The sequence below is a fragment of the Cottoperca gobio genome, chromosome 21 (genome assembly GCF_900634415.1).
Source record: "Cottoperca gobio chromosome 21, fCotGob3.1, whole genome shotgun sequence".
Taxonomy (NCBI): Eukaryota; Metazoa; Chordata; class Actinopteri; order Perciformes; family Bovichtidae; genus Cottoperca; species Cottoperca gobio.
In genome coordinates this window covers 16,323,234-16,338,640 of record NC_041375.1, presented here as the reverse complement: position 1 = coordinate 16,338,640, position 15,407 = coordinate 16,323,234, and the positions used below count along the sequence as shown (strand labels likewise).

At 38.9% G+C, this 15,407-nt stretch overlaps 2 protein-coding genes across 2 annotated transcripts; one reads left to right on the top strand and one right to left on the bottom strand.

Annotated features, from left to right (window-relative positions):
* Positions 1 to 1,240: 1,240 nt before the first annotated feature.
* On the bottom strand, positions 1,241 to 5,904 carry LOC115026463 (ankyrin repeat and SOCS box protein 9-like). The gene is made up of 7 exons (XM_029459305.1): positions 5,656 to 5,904; positions 5,420 to 5,499; positions 5,092 to 5,199; positions 4,454 to 4,604; positions 4,044 to 4,178; positions 2,534 to 2,725; positions 1,241 to 2,403 (listed from the first exon to the last, which is right to left on the bottom strand). Exons 1-7 carry the CDS (start codon positions 5,738 to 5,740, stop codon positions 2,258 to 2,260), a joined length of 897 nt encoding a protein of 298 aa, XP_029315165.1. The 5' UTR covers positions 5,741 to 5,904; the 3' UTR covers positions 1,241 to 2,257.
* A 3,141-nt stretch (positions 5,905 to 9,045) lies between these two features.
* On the top strand, positions 9,046 to 15,365 carry gpr143 (G protein-coupled receptor 143). Its single transcript, XM_029458799.1, is given in 10 exon segments — positions 9,046 to 9,344; positions 10,334 to 10,443; positions 10,797 to 10,891; positions 11,295 to 11,387; positions 11,549 to 11,658; positions 11,799 to 11,907; positions 12,734 to 12,851; positions 12,944 to 13,036; positions 13,038 to 13,197; positions 14,727 to 15,365. Coding segments are annotated over 10 exon segments (1,248 nt in total). The 5' UTR covers positions 9,046 to 9,088; the 3' UTR covers positions 14,831 to 15,365.
* Positions 15,366 to 15,407: the final 42 nt, after the last annotated feature.

Below are 15,407 nucleotides of genomic sequence, written 5' to 3'. Positions count from 1 at the left end.
TGCCACAATGACTGGAGGGGAAAGTTATTTGAGCGGTCATGTGACACTGATTCCCAGACAGGCTCGTCGCACCTGATTGCCTGTTTGTCAGTAATTAGTTACAGTGGATGCTGTACGTCTTCCTCTGCAGTGTCAGGAGTCAGAAGCACCTCCACGGTATTGATTTAACATTAGACGCCAGTTAAATTGAAACCCGGTTCAATGTGCGGCTGGCCCCAGGCACTCATGCGATGTTTGGAGGGGGGGGGGGGGGGGGGGTGATTAAGTTCAAGTGGCGAATTGGGACGACGGGGGTTGATGGAAAGTCAATGAGTGCTACATTTAACAAGAATGGTGTGGGTGTTGAGCATTTTATGCTTTAGTCACACACTGCCCTTTTCATAATCTCTGTAAATGACTTATTGAAATCAATACTGATACAGTGGTGGTAAACGTTACTCATGTCTCATAGGTGTGTAGTAATGCAAAACGCTGTGGTCCATAACCAGTAAGAGCAAGCTATATTGAAAAGGTTTTTTCTCCATCTTTAATATTTTCCTTGCCATTTCTATCCGTCCTAATCTTGTTTTCTGCTTACCAAAATTGTGGGCTCTGCTGATTGGCTGTATGAAAACACACACAAACACAACACAACACACAGGTCAGAGGTCATTGAGGCCTTGAAAGGTTTTGGGTAAGTGTGGTGACAGCTGACAGGCTGTTAGGCACACACTCAATATTTATGCGACTTGTGTGGACAAAACTCTTGAGATAATCAAGAAGAAAAGAGAGATCTACTTTGCATAACATGTTCCTGCTTCAGGCAGCGGGTAAACAAATGATTAGCATGAAATCATGCCAGCACATCTTAAATACTAGATTTGGCAATGGAGGGAAGTAGTGACCTAAATTAAAACATTGTATTCATCTGAATTAATTGGAATAGGGAATTGTATAGATCTCAGATTTATCTTTGTTGCTATGCCATCTGTCCTCCTCAGGTTATTATAGTATGTAATAGGAAATCAGAAGCTAATAAATGCCTGATTCTTCACTTAAATGCTATTCCTTGTGTCCGCCTGAGAAATGGAGATGTTTGCAGATGTTTATTATGCTGATGTAGGACTTTAAACCCGTGGATTGTTCTCAACTGAACTCAGCTTTAATGAAACATGGGGGCAACTGGGTTGTAAAAACATATTCATTCACACAATGAATTCTTCAGTGTCTGTTTCTTCTGTGTGATTTGTTTTGCCTCTTTTTTTTCTGTATACATTCAGTGTTCATGTAGTTTATTGTTGCTTCATGCTTGTCTTTTATTTTAATACATACTCTTTAGACTCTGGGGAAACGGCAGATATTTCACAGAATAATGTGTACATGTCAACACTTCCTGTGCACAACCACCAACCTCTTACATTAGATCCTTTGTTTTGACAGAGAGTGAAAAACGCATGTTTCTTCATATGCAGATCCATTTTTTTTTTTTTAAACATAATCTGAAGGCACATTTTGCAGTGTCTTAAATAGCCATGTTACACATAGTGAACAAAAAACAAAAATACAATAGAATAGTTTTTAGTGTTTTAAACCTCTGGTAGTTTGTGTGCATTTGATGCTGACTCATAGTTATTGGCTTTGTAGACTAATTTCTCAGAGGAGCGTGACCATCCTTGAAGTTATCAGTAAACGTTTTTGCTCTTAAAATGTTATTACATACCCTGCAAGGACCAAATACACTAAACCATTTCCAGGGACTCTGCGAGGGAAAACATTTACCTGACATGAACCAGATTTCATAAGAGAGTAACAATTGAATCTACTGTCGGTCTAAAGGAAAACAAAATCAATACAGCAGCAACAAAAACGGAAACTTCAGTTTCCAAAAACAAAAAGTACAATATTAGCTGAATGTGGAGGCTTGTGCAATCTAAATAATATTGTTTCAGTACGTTAAACCTTTATTTAACATTAATAATGCAACATTTAAAAGAATTTATGAGCCCATATTCTCATTTTAAATATGCATGTATTTTTTATGTTTATGAATACTTAATGATAAAAACTTGCTCCAAGTTTTCACATAAAAGTCCAGATTGATCTTGAGAATCAGTTTGTTTACAGAAGTCTGTCACGCTGGAGAATTAGAGTTAATTACAACCAAAACCATGAGCCGTGATGTCGTCTTCTCGCTGCAAGATTATGCAACTGCACCCCCTACTGACCTAGAAGTAAAAAGCTTAAATTCTGATATCGAAAGGCTGAGTTATTCAGTGCATCAGATATCTCCCCCTGGGTCTGATTTGTAGAGAAGGTACTGTTTCACTTCTATGGGAAGGTGAAGGTCGTGAATTCCACCCAGCCTCTGCTTTCCCACAGTTTTCCTGATGTACAGCCGGCACAGCTGCATTAGAGGAGAGGCTCCTGGGCAGGCATCAGGGGAGAGAAGCAGGTGCCATGACATAAAGATGTTTTAATTATTAGCTACTGCTTAGGGCACCAGACTAATGGAATTCGCCACAGTGAGGCTACTTGGTTAGTTTGGATTGAATACCTCCGGCCTGTCCCAACAGCCTCTCCACCAGGCTGTTGGGAGGTGCGAGGTCCAGTGGCTGTTTGCCCTCCGAGTTCCTGAGGGAGTGATCGGCCCCGTGGTCGAGCAGGACTGACACCATCTCAGGGCTGGACAGGCGGGCAGCGATGTGCAGCGGCGAGTCACCAGACACACTGCTGTTCACGCTGGCACCTGAAGGAGAGCAGAGACTAATGAGGTGTGATGCCCTGCTCACATTACATAACTGGTGGAGAGAATCTCTGACAGTTCAGTTACATCTTCTTCTCCTACAGCACAGCACCGTTTATCCTCTTTATTGCTTACATAAAAGACTTTGGGACATTTCCTAGCTGGACTGCAAAACATGATCAAATAATACCATATGATGTTTCTGCAGTGATGGAGGAAGTACTCAGATCCTTTACTTAAGTAAAATGAGCAATACTGCAATGTGAAAAAGTCCTGCATTGAAAAATAACGAGTAACTACAAAGTATAGCTGGCATATAAATAAATAATAAAGAGTATATTATTTGCCTCTAAATTACAGTGAAGTGGAAATATAGAGGTGCATGAAATGGAAATACTACTCAAGTAAAGTACAACTACCTCAAATGTGTACTTTATTAATGTACTTAGTTGCATTCATGTGCTTGTGTATACATTAAAACACCTACTAGTTTACAATGTAGTATCAAATAGCTCATATATAACATATATAATAATACAATACTCAGAAAGGGGCCATTGTGCATACTGAGTACATTTAACTCTGGAACTTTAAGTGCATTTTGTTGAACATATTTTTGTTCTTTTGCTTAAATACAATTTTGAAAACTGGACTTTTACTTTTAAGAGAGTATTTTACTTTGTTATAGTATTATTACTTTTACTTCTGAGTAAATTATTTGAGTACTTCTTCCACTGCTGGAAACAAGATGTCATGGTTTTGTGTAGCAATATTATTTAGCCCATGAGTTTCATTGACTTGATTGGCTTTACTTCATGTACATGTACATACATTATTCGAGGATTCACAGACTCCACTGCTGTGCGTGTAAAACATTTTTTAATTTAGCCAATTGTTTTCCTTTAGATACTCTTCTCTTCTGACACGATTATAACCCAATATGTAGAAACAAACATATCAAAGGGATAACTCCTCCCTTTGCTGCAAACTGAGCTTTGATGAAGACGTAAAACAATATCAATTACCATAAAGCATTGTTATTACACCAAACGTTTTATGTATTATATGGGCTATGCATGAAGAAATATAAATTAAATTGTAATGCTAAAAAGTAAAAGACAACGAAATCTAGTGTGTTATCCTACAGAGTGATGCTATTAATGTTACTAAGGTCAGTCAGACCCCAGATATGTACATCCACCTGTTAGAACAAACCATTAATAAAACACCAATAATATTATAACTAATAGTTCCCTCTTCAACCTAAAACACGAACACATTCATTGGAGAGGTTAAAATGTAAAGCTAAAGGCCTTTTTACCGAGTTGAAGCAGTTTCCTCACAGAACTCAGATGCTGATTGGAGCAGGCGACGTGGAGAGGGGACCCTGATTGGTCGATATACTGATCCACATCTGCACCGTGCTGAACAAGAGGCTCGATGCACTCCAGATGACCTAGACAGAGTTACCAGAATCATCACAATGAGAAGTGATGCACTTGAAGGGGATGTGCTTTGAAATCTGCTTGCGCTTGGTATCCAGAGTAAGAATATGCAATCATTTTGCTTTGTAGTTTAAAACAACACAGACATTTTAATTTATTTATTATAAATTATACATGTCTCAGAGCTTTTCTGATGTTTTAGCACTCTTTGTGCATTTTGTACTGACTAATAAAGCTGGCTCAGCATAGATTATCCGTGCACATGCAGTGGAATGTGACCTGTCACCTTTGGCTGCAGCCCTGTGCATTGGAGAGCTGATCTGGCTGGTCCCCAGAGGAGTCGCTCCATGTTGAAGGAGCAGCGTTACGCAGGTCGCATGACCCCGGGCGCAAGCTTCTGACAGGGGAGTTTGTCCATCCACTGTTGAACCATTTACCTGACATGGGGAAGGAAACTTTTGAGATAATTCACCAGAAATTCTCTACAGAAATCATTAAAAGTGAGAATAATACAAAATCAGGCAAAAGAAAAGCACATGTTGTGATAATACAGTGATAATAATTTAAAGTAACATTGAGTTATTTAGTTATGAACCTTAATATAGCAGAAGTATTGTCCATATAATATGTTTATACAATATTTACTGCGAGCCAACTTTCAAACAATGAAGTGCATTGTGGGGGTTTGACAAGTCAGACTTTGTATCTGCAGATTTATGTTTAATGTGTGCATGCTCGTCTGTGTTGGGTTAATCTCTTACTAAAATGCACCAAAACAAAGTTAAACCGCACAATAATTGATGGGTTTCCTCCTAACTAGACGAGAGCAGGATTTAGGAGATTCTTTCAAAGCATACCGTTTTCCTTTTGGTGTCGTCTTAAATGTAGTCGTATTCACACAAAAAGAAGCATAACCTTACTCACATTTGCCCCATTTTCCACCAGAAGCTTGGCACAAGCCGTGTGGCCTTGTAAGCACGCTCCATGGAGCGGAGAAACCTGGTTCAGAGTGTTCAGATTGACACACGTACCCTGTGAATAATGCACATGAAGATTCACTGAATTATTGTAGATGCTCATTAGAAGTTTAGCTCCAAAAATAAAGTCTTCTCAACAAAATGACATTCAAGATCAGTCTCTCTTATAGACATCGTGATCTCAATGTGATCAATGTGATGATTTTCAGACAGCAAAACCTTTTCTAAATGAATGCAGTAATATGTAACATACAAAAAGTCTAGTTAAGCTTTACCTGAGCAATGAGTCCCTGCAGGGCGAGGACACGTCCATTAAAGGCAGCGTCGTGAATTGGGGACCAGTCTGATTCAAAATCTAGGTGTGGACATTAAAAACAATGGTCACCCACCACTTACTCACATACTTTCAAATGACATAAATATGCGTTAAAATGAAATGGTGGAACGTTCTGTACAAAGCAGTAAATACACTCCAGCTGCAGTGTCAGCATTGCTGCCCGCAGCTACTCACCACCCATCAAAGGGTTAGAGAAAAAAACAACAGTTCCACTTTGACATGTAGTGTCTCGCAGAGCCTCTCTGTGTCCAGCAGACATACTTCACAGTGCCGCTCCAAAAGCTGTTTTAAGGCCGTAATAGTTTTGCCTCATAGGTTTGTTTTCTGCAACAGAGGCTGAACTGTGTGCTACTCGAAGTCAAAAGACATCTGAAAGACGTTTGCTCCTCATCTGTTTTCAGTGAAGTTGTGGCAGGTCTTGGTGCTGTGATGTCATTTCCTCTTTGACAAAGTATTTGCCTGCAGGAAACAGGCTGGTTGAATGAAGCGGTTCAACCAATGAAGGTGCAGAGGGAGTGGGCGAGGGGCCTGTTGAGCAGGTCTGTACTTTGAGTGTAATATGACACTGTACAGCCACACCCATCCTCTCCAGCAGGAGATGGGCGGTGTTCAGTTGGTTGAGGATGAGTAAAATGAAGGGAAATTAATCAATCTGTAAGTATAAAGTTCTGCTCCACTGTTGAGCCATAAAGTATTATTTGTTTAAAAAATGTGTGTTCCTACATTTAAAGATTTACCATCTGTTTATATGTCTTCCCATAGTGCCATTAACACAGCAGTACTTTTTCCACTGATCAATCCTTTTAAGGTGATTCCTCAATTCTATGTCCTTTATGATTTTGTTTCTTTTTTTTTTAATTGTTAGATAAAAGCGGGGCTAAACTCTCTATAGTCCCCCACCAGTCAAAAATGTGTTTTCCTTTCCTTTGTTACTTCACGTAGATGTTTGACCTTCACTGTGAGAGGAAGTTTGTGCAGACTTTGAAACCAGACGGCTGTTTTCACATTCATCTGCTGAAGGGAGAAAGTTTCCTCTGAGTTTGATTTTCATGATTCTTTTTACATCAGTGTGATGTGCAAACTTTAAACCTCTTGTCAGTGAAGGAGGACGCTTTGTGTCTTGTGTCTAACATTTTAAAAACTAAATGTTTGCCTATTCGAAGGTTCAGGAATATTTCAAAGAAGGAGAACAAGTAAAGAAAGTACTGTTATCTACCGGTAGTATTTATCTAACATTTAGTTCAAATGTTGCATTCTTACTTTGTGTTCTTCGTTGTCATTTAATTCTAAATTAACATAATTCATTCTTTTTTTGCGATGGTAATGACATTTTGCTGAGATAACAGTGGGAAAAAAACATTAAAATATCCCAAGAATTACATTTGACTTAATTCCATATATTGAATGTGGATGGGTGGCCTGATAACCAGACAGACCCTCCTTAAAGTCAAAAGGCAGGGTTCAGCACCCATTCAACAAGAATCTGCTCTGCTTCAGTGTCCTTGAGTAAAACTCTAACAGCTCCGAACCTGACCTCTGACCTCTCTTGCAGACTTTCATTAAGTTCCCACACAACATCTGTATCTTGATAATGAAATCAATGTAGTTCTAACAGCTGTGTTATGGGTATACACCCCTGTGATTATTGATTAGGGCTGGTGGTATTGCTTCATATGTGCTATAAATATAGTACAATAATGTGTAATGGGAGAAGCTATATCTTTCCACTCACAGCTATTCCCAAATGCACCACACCAGCAATACTGTTGTGTTATTGGAGCTACAATCACATTGTGTGCAGACCAGCAGAGGGCAGCAACAGACATTTAAACAGCAAATCGATATTAACCGTACTCCTCTGGGAGTTGTTAATCCCTGGCAGCAGGCTACAAATTTGCCATACGATTGACTTTGTGCCTCGTCAGAGAAGGTGCATATGGATTAGAATGCCATTGCACAAACTCAATGAATGCCCTCTCTGTAGTACTGAATAATGGAAGCCCTTGATGCTTTGTTACCCAAATAAATCTGCTTCAAATGTCCACCCGTTTCCTCAGATCTCTGTCCAAGCAAGCAGATCCAGCCGCTGCCATGACCTGTCCTGTCTCTGGACGGGGTGAACGTCTGATGCATACATATTGGGAGGGAAATCATATTAAGTATAGGCTCTTAATCCTGGTCTCAGCTAATCTATGCAAGCACCAAATGTCATCCGTAATATGAATCTGAGGATGGGACTGATTTATTCCTATTTCTGTTTCTGCACAAAAACATTTACTTTTAACTCTTTGTTGCTGAGATGTGACCTTTTCATGACATTCAACAAAGAGAAAACAGCACATGGTTTACTGTTCTGTACGGAAAGCCTTGCCAGATATTTCTTTATCAAAATTGTATTTTGTGTTCATGTGCGAATCAATTCTTTTATAAGGCTGATGCAACATACTTTGCATTCCTTAAAGATTAAAGGTGAAAGGGAGTCTAACAGCGCTGTGGAGATACAGTAGGTCTAACAGTCACTCTTTTACATCTGCTTGTGCACATTTATCATTGCATAACAGGATCTTTTACGTAGTAATCCATGTTAAAAACTATACACACGTCCATTTCTGTTATAACGAAAGCATGACCCACAAATGGCACAAGTGGTAGATGTACAGGATATCAGGCAGCATTCACTGGTCACCACATTTAAATGTTACAGGGTTAAATCTATCATTCAGTCCACATGGGCCACCAGGGTTATCAGAGGAACTCTCACTGTTGATGTTTCACAGAGTTTGGCCCACATCACCTCCAGAAGGCTCCACATATATTCATGTTGATGTAAAGGTTACAACCACACACAGTGAGGCTAATGGGAAGGATGGGCGGCCTTTAACTAGCCAAATATGGCCATTCAAAATCTAAATTCCAAATATAACTTGACTTATTCTTTAGTTTAACATGTTTATTGTACTCATCTTATATGATATGTGTATGTGCTTTGTATTTCTATGTGGTGTTTGTGTTTTTCTTGATTGATGTAGGCTATTGATTGATTGATTGATTGATTGATTGATTGATTGATTGATGGTGTTACTATAATAAAATACTATACAATCTACATTTACAGAATATATATTTATATATATATATATATATATATATATATATATATATATATATATTAAGTATTAAAGATGTTGTATTGACTTACATTATGTAGTGTACTAGTTTGAGCCTAAAACAATAAAGTATATGAAATCAAAATGTCCTATTATAAAAAAAAGTGTTTGTATATTTTCATCAGGGATACTAAACAGGCCCACTACAGCAACACACTGTACATGAATCAACTATTTAAAATATACAGTAGCTTGCTGAACTCACCTAACTTGAGACCTAAATCACACAACAGTCCTTTGTCGGTTTCTTGTATTGTGCACAGTTAAGCTACAACTGCAGGGATTAAATGGAAGCACATGATGATTCAACCCCGTGATTTCTCACAGAGTCGGCTCATGCACCCAATCATTTCCTCTACTTTTTCGTGTCTCTTTCTTCTTTCTCCTGACACCGTGGCCCACTTGTTTCTTGTTCTCTCTTTCTCTCTCCCCACTGCGTAATGGCATCTCCCCGGCTGGAGACTTTCTGCTGTCCGAACCGAGACTCAGCGACAGAGTTTGTGGTCACCTTCCAGCCCGTGCTGTTCGGGGCTTTAGGTCTGGGAAGCGCGAGTCTGAGTCTCTTATTTGCTGTTTTACAAATTCTGCCAAAACGCAAAGGATACAGAAGACTCGGGCAGTATCCGCTGCCAAGACCCGCGTCCTCCTCACGGATATTGTTCATCATCAGTATATGTGACATACTGGGATGCACAGGTAAAGAACTAACAGCTGCAGGCCTATTGTACAAATACAAATATGTAGTTTTAACCCTTTTGTTGCACCACCTTTGCCTATATGACCTGTTTAAAATATTAAACATAACCTTCTGTACAGCTAAAAACGTTTTATTTATCTGCACAAAAAGAAACATTTGTTTGAAATATCAATTTTTTGCAACATTTTTGTACAATTTCTGAAAATGCCCTGTCTTGTTCAATTGCAAACTTGTATACAAACTGTAATTATGCAAATCTCAGCTCAAAGTTTGTGCAAAATAGATTAATTTAATATGTCTGGTTCTGAAATAGCCTCTTACGAAACAAAAGAATGAATCATGATCCTCTCATGTGAGCAATGAGTGACTCCTAACTGCTGCAAACCTTTTTTTTTCTGTTGATCTGAATGCAGAATTGTTCTTAAAGCAACCCATAGTTTATACATATTATATAACACAAACAAAAGGTTGAAGATTATTATCAGATTGTTGCCCTGCATCAGAACCAATGTGACACTTGAGCTGTACCTCTGCACTTAGAAAGAGGAAGCATATGAAGTCATGTATTATTGTGTACTTAGTGCCCAAGTGAGATTCTTCTACCACCGCAGACTAACAGCTAGAAGCACACCCATGACACACTTTAAAAAGAAACACACAACAGCATGTAGTCTGCATCACATAAAGATTCTGGGAGAGCTCCCCGTTTTGTTTCCACTCCACAGCGAAGAACTTCGTGTAGGAAATGGAAACACCCTTATAAAACACACCTGGAGGTAGTTCACATTTCCATGACATAAAGCTGCTATTAAAAGGACTCCCATGACTGAATCTAATTAATTAACTCACTTAATAATACAGAATGAAATGATGCTTTAAATGTTAATCAAAACCAGACCCCTGTTTCATTTGTTTTGTCCTCTCGTGTGTTTGTATTAGTTCCTCAACAGTTAACCATTAGAGATCATGTGTTGTTTTCCCCCTGCAGGTATCATCGTCCGGTCATCTGTCTGGCTGGGCCTGCCAAACATCATTGACCGTGTCTCAGTGGCCAACAGCACTGATGCCTGGCCGGAGGTCTTCTGTGTCGGCAGCGCAGTATGTATCATGCTCTTTGCCCAAGCGTCACCTTTTTCAACAATCAAACAGTTCAGTTCAGCCTTTATGTGAGAAAAACTGCCATATGCATTGTTTAAAGTACGACTTTACGGCCTGACGGATGACAGGACGGGGACTATAGTGGAAAAACAAACTCAATAAAATGTTGTTTATTCTAAAATCACGCATGATCCTGGAAAATCCAGATTTTACGCAGTGCACAACAAGCCTGTGCACATTAGACTGTAAAATATGTGTTAAACAACAGATATCAGATTTACCTCAATTAGTCATGAATAATCTGAATTATGACCTGTATAGTAAGTGCGATGTATCTCATTTATGTGTTACAGATGTGGATACAGTTGTTCTTCAGCGCTTCTTTTTGGTGGACCTTTTGTTATGCTGTTGACGTCTTCCTGGTGGTGAAAACATCTGCAGGAATCAGGTGCTCTGAGCCTCACCTTCTAAAATTCATTATCACCTCCACATCTCCTCCTGTAGTCACAAGACGAAGCACAAAGCTTTAAATGTACCTGAGAATGTGTTGTTTACAACGAGCAGAACGTGTAAAACATATTCCTCTCACTTATTTTCCCTTTGTACTACAGATGCAATGCTTCTTCTCTTACGACTCCCACTGAAACTTTGAATTGTTTTTGTAGAGAAAGCATTTACTGAACGTGCACCAAGGGATCTGAGCTTTCCATATTCAATGGGCTAACAACATGTTCCCATTCTCACTCTGTGTTGTACATTTGATTTCTGCATTGAAAAAAAAATCCTCCTCAATCAAGAGCTGCAGCATGTATTGTGTGCTCAGTCTCATGACATGTTCCTTTCCCCATCAGCACCATTATCCTGTACCACATGATTACATGGGGTCTGGCTGTGCTGTTGTGTGTTGAAGGAGTGGCCATGCTCTACTATCCCTCCATCTCTGAGTAAGAAGCTTTGTTGTTCCTTTAGATGCACCGTCTAGCCACTTTCAACAATTGTGCCACTGTCTTTTCTTCATATTGTTTGCCCATGCTGCCCCACTGTTAGCTACTGTATAGCTGTGATTCCGAGTCTTATATCATCTTTTTGTTGCATTTTCGTGCAGTTGTGAGCAAGGCCTCCAGCACGCTATCCCCCACTATGTGACCACTTACGCACCGATGCTGCTCGTCCTCGTGGCCAACCCCGTCTTTTTTAATCGGACCATATCTGCGGGTTAGTTCCTTGCTCTACAATCTCTCAATGTCAAATATTTCTTATACATCGGTTTATGGTTTAAATATCTCTCTCTCTCTCTCTCTCTCTCTCTCTCTCTCTCTCTCTCTCTCTCTCTCTCTCTCGTCCTTCCAATCCAGTGACATCTTTGCTAAAAGGACGACAAGGAATCTACACAGAAAATGAGAGACGGCTGGCCAATGAGATAAAAATACGCTTCTTTAAAATAATGCTGGTGTTCTTTATTTGGTACGTTATCATTCTTTATCGAAGTGATATATCATATTTACTGTGCAGACTTGAGAGTGGTATCAGTCAGCACCTGGTTAGCTTAGCTTAGCTTAGCTTAGCACAAAGACTGAAAACAGGGGGAAACAGCTAGTCTCTGCAAAAGTAATCAAATCCACCTAACGGCACCTTTAAAGCTCATTAATTACCAAGTTTAATTTGTACAAAAAACAAAGTGTAAAAAACAACATGGTCTAGTTTGCTGGCTGCCTGGCAACCACACGATAACAACAAGACTCCAGGAAGTAAGTGTGCCTGGCCAAGAAATAATGCGGCACATAACACCCAAACTTTACAACCTTTACAGTTTGTTTTTCTAATAAGCATATTTATTTACTTCTTTAAAGGACATTATCAAGGTGTTTGTTAGTTTTATATTCTCAATTACAAATCATGTTTTCTATTGTGTTTTGTATTTGATTGCATGTAAATAAATTCAACAGTGAAGTAACATTGCTGAACTAATCACATAAAGTAAGGAATTCATGATACATCCTGCATTAATGTGTGCATTACCTCATCATGAGTCATGCATTAGTTAAGCATTACTTAGATTTGAAAGTTTTACTGAGATCATTTATAATTGAGCCACCGTGCTGTGGAGTAACTCTCGCAGTCGCGTGACTCTCACAAGGCAAGTTCATGAAAGTGCACATGTGCTCGTCCTCAAAAGAGGTCATAATAATCAAACATTGTTTCTTAATAATGTAATGTACAGCTTTGGGTTTTTTCTCTCTTCTTCAGCGATGTTTGTTTAAAGCTAATGAGACATGTTGTATTGTTTTAGCTGGGTTCCCAACATCATCAATGAGAGTCTCCTCTTCTACCTGGAGATGCAGACGGACATCAATGACAACGGCTTCAGGAATATCAGAAACGCAGCCCTCATCACATGGTTTATCATGGTGGGTTAAAAAAACATTAACATACAGATTAAAGAAGACTACTTTTATCAATATTTAACACCTTAAATCATTCTGCATTTTGACTCTTTCAGGGTATCCTGAACCCCATGCAAGCTTTCCTCAACACGCTGGCGTTTCACGGCTGGACGGGCTTCGATGTTGACTTCAGACTGCAGCGGAGGAGTAGAGCTGGCCTGGGACTCGGCTTCGACTTCAGTGCCTAACGCAGCAGGCCATAATCCCACGGTGGGCACTACCCTGCTCTACCCGAGTCATGTCCAGGAAGCCAAGAAGAACATGATGAGCAACGGACATCACTCCGACGCCATCAGCGTCCTCTCAGAAGGTAATTGGGCTTTCAATGAAAGTAACAGCTCACCTGTATATCAGGGCTGGTGAAGCTCTAAAGCATCAGCATCCTGTAAGCTACATGATGTCTCCAGGTGGCTGAACTGTTTCCTCTAATATGAAGTATGTATTTTCTTTTGGATGACATCATTATGATATGCTATCATCCACTGAGGAATCTGTTCCAACCAGCTCAAAGTTAAAACTCTCTGTGATTCATTTTTAATAGTCAAAATACTTTTTTTAAACTCCTGCCAGATGCAATAATGAAGCATGTAGTGATATGAACACCCTGCAGGATTGTCTGTTTTATCTACAATGTGCTGATAAGTACAGTAGTGTGAAATTGCCAGTTACGCATTTTCTTTGTTAATAACGAACTGATGGAAAACAGTGTTGCTACCATTCTGCGTGTGTTTGTCAATGCACTGTGGCACGCATGCTTTGTTACTCTGCAGCTTCATAATGTGTGCAAATTCTGACCTTCTGTCATGGGGGGCTGCAAATGTGACAAGTTAACACATAGAGCTCTAAGTGATGTTCATAAAATGATATGCAGAGAGCAAAGCTGTTGAATATTTAGATGAAGCAGGTGAAATACACTCAGTTGCCAGTGTACTGGGTGCACCTAGTCTAATAAAACAGCCCTGTAATAAATCCTCATGGTTAAAAAAATGTCCAGTGTTTGTTGAAACTATATTAGAAATCAACTTTATAGTCATTTTGGTATAACAGTATAACTTTTACAGTGGGATTAATTGCAAGACTGTTGTATTAGATATCTTTAGGTTTAGCTTGGTGTACTTAAACTGGCAACTGAGTGTAGATTTGAAAACTGATGTGCATTTTCTAATAACAAATGTCTATTTATACTTTCATTCTAGTAACACTGAGTGATGACATAACCCTGTTTCACACTGGACATTTTGACATGTCACAGCAGGAAAAGCACATGTTTAAATAGTTCATTAATGAAAGCTTCAGTTTCAGGCTCCTGGTATTTTTGCATGCTGGCTTACTGGGACTTTAGACTTTAATGCAGCAGAAACTTTGTAAATCATATTAGTAACACCAGTTCTTTTCCTACTATCATATGTCAAAATGTGTGCTGTGACACAAAGCCTGTTAAGATGGATTTTGTAAAGCATTTTATACCATTTTGTTTGTGCGCAAATGTAAATCATGTAAGAAGGCTATTCAATGTTTTGTCACCATTCAGTGTCTCTGAAATGACAAGTCTTTAGAAATAAAGTCAATTTTCTTTAGAGGATTTATGTTTTTTCTTCAGTCAGATTCAAGTATAGAATAAAAATAAATTCTAAACTGCAATACATTAAAAATGAGCAAGATATATTTAAATTCTCAAAAATACATTTGTTAATCAATGCACATACACCGTGGTGATGATGTATGGTATATATAGTATGTACGATCAATATCAATATCTCAAAGGTAAGCAGTTTGATAGGCTGTAAAGGTGTCATGTGCAGGAACACCCAGTAATCTACCCTTATTTTGTCTCGCTAGGTTCAGAGTCTAGTACAGTTGAAATCCACATTTCCAGCGAGCTACGAGACTATGACGATGTAGACGCTGATGGAGAATCCTTGGAGAACTCTGTGAGGCACTAGCTGGGGGTGATCAACAACCCCCCTCCCTCTGCTTTTCCTGTGTGACATTGTTCTTTTAGTTACTTTTGTTTTAGATTAGCATCTGTTCTCCTGTTTAGATTTCCCCCAGACATTAACTAGTCATGAGATCTCATTAGTTGATACAACAAAATAAGTATTTTTTTTTATTGTAAGCTTTTTAATCTGTCTGAATTACAGTGTAACATTACAGACCCATCAACTGTACAGCATCTGAACAGTCCCGAAGATACTTCACTGGCTCTTGTAGCAATCAGCAAGAACAAAGATGACATTTTCATATTAATAACTCACAGGCTGACCTTTGAAAGTGCCTTAAGTGCATGAGGAAAGAATTCTGAAAAATTCATTGAATTAGATTGCTGCTGGTTTTGTCATTAAAGCCTTTAAAGCCCAACAGAATGTAATAATCTAATTAGTGTCTTTAAAAGAAGATAGTTACCGTATGTCTAGTTGTCCATCTTGTATTTTTGCACACCTCTTTTATACTATATTAAATTTCAAAAATATTTGTTAAGCTCTTGTTGGTGACAGGTTCTTAATGTCTTTTGAGTGGTTG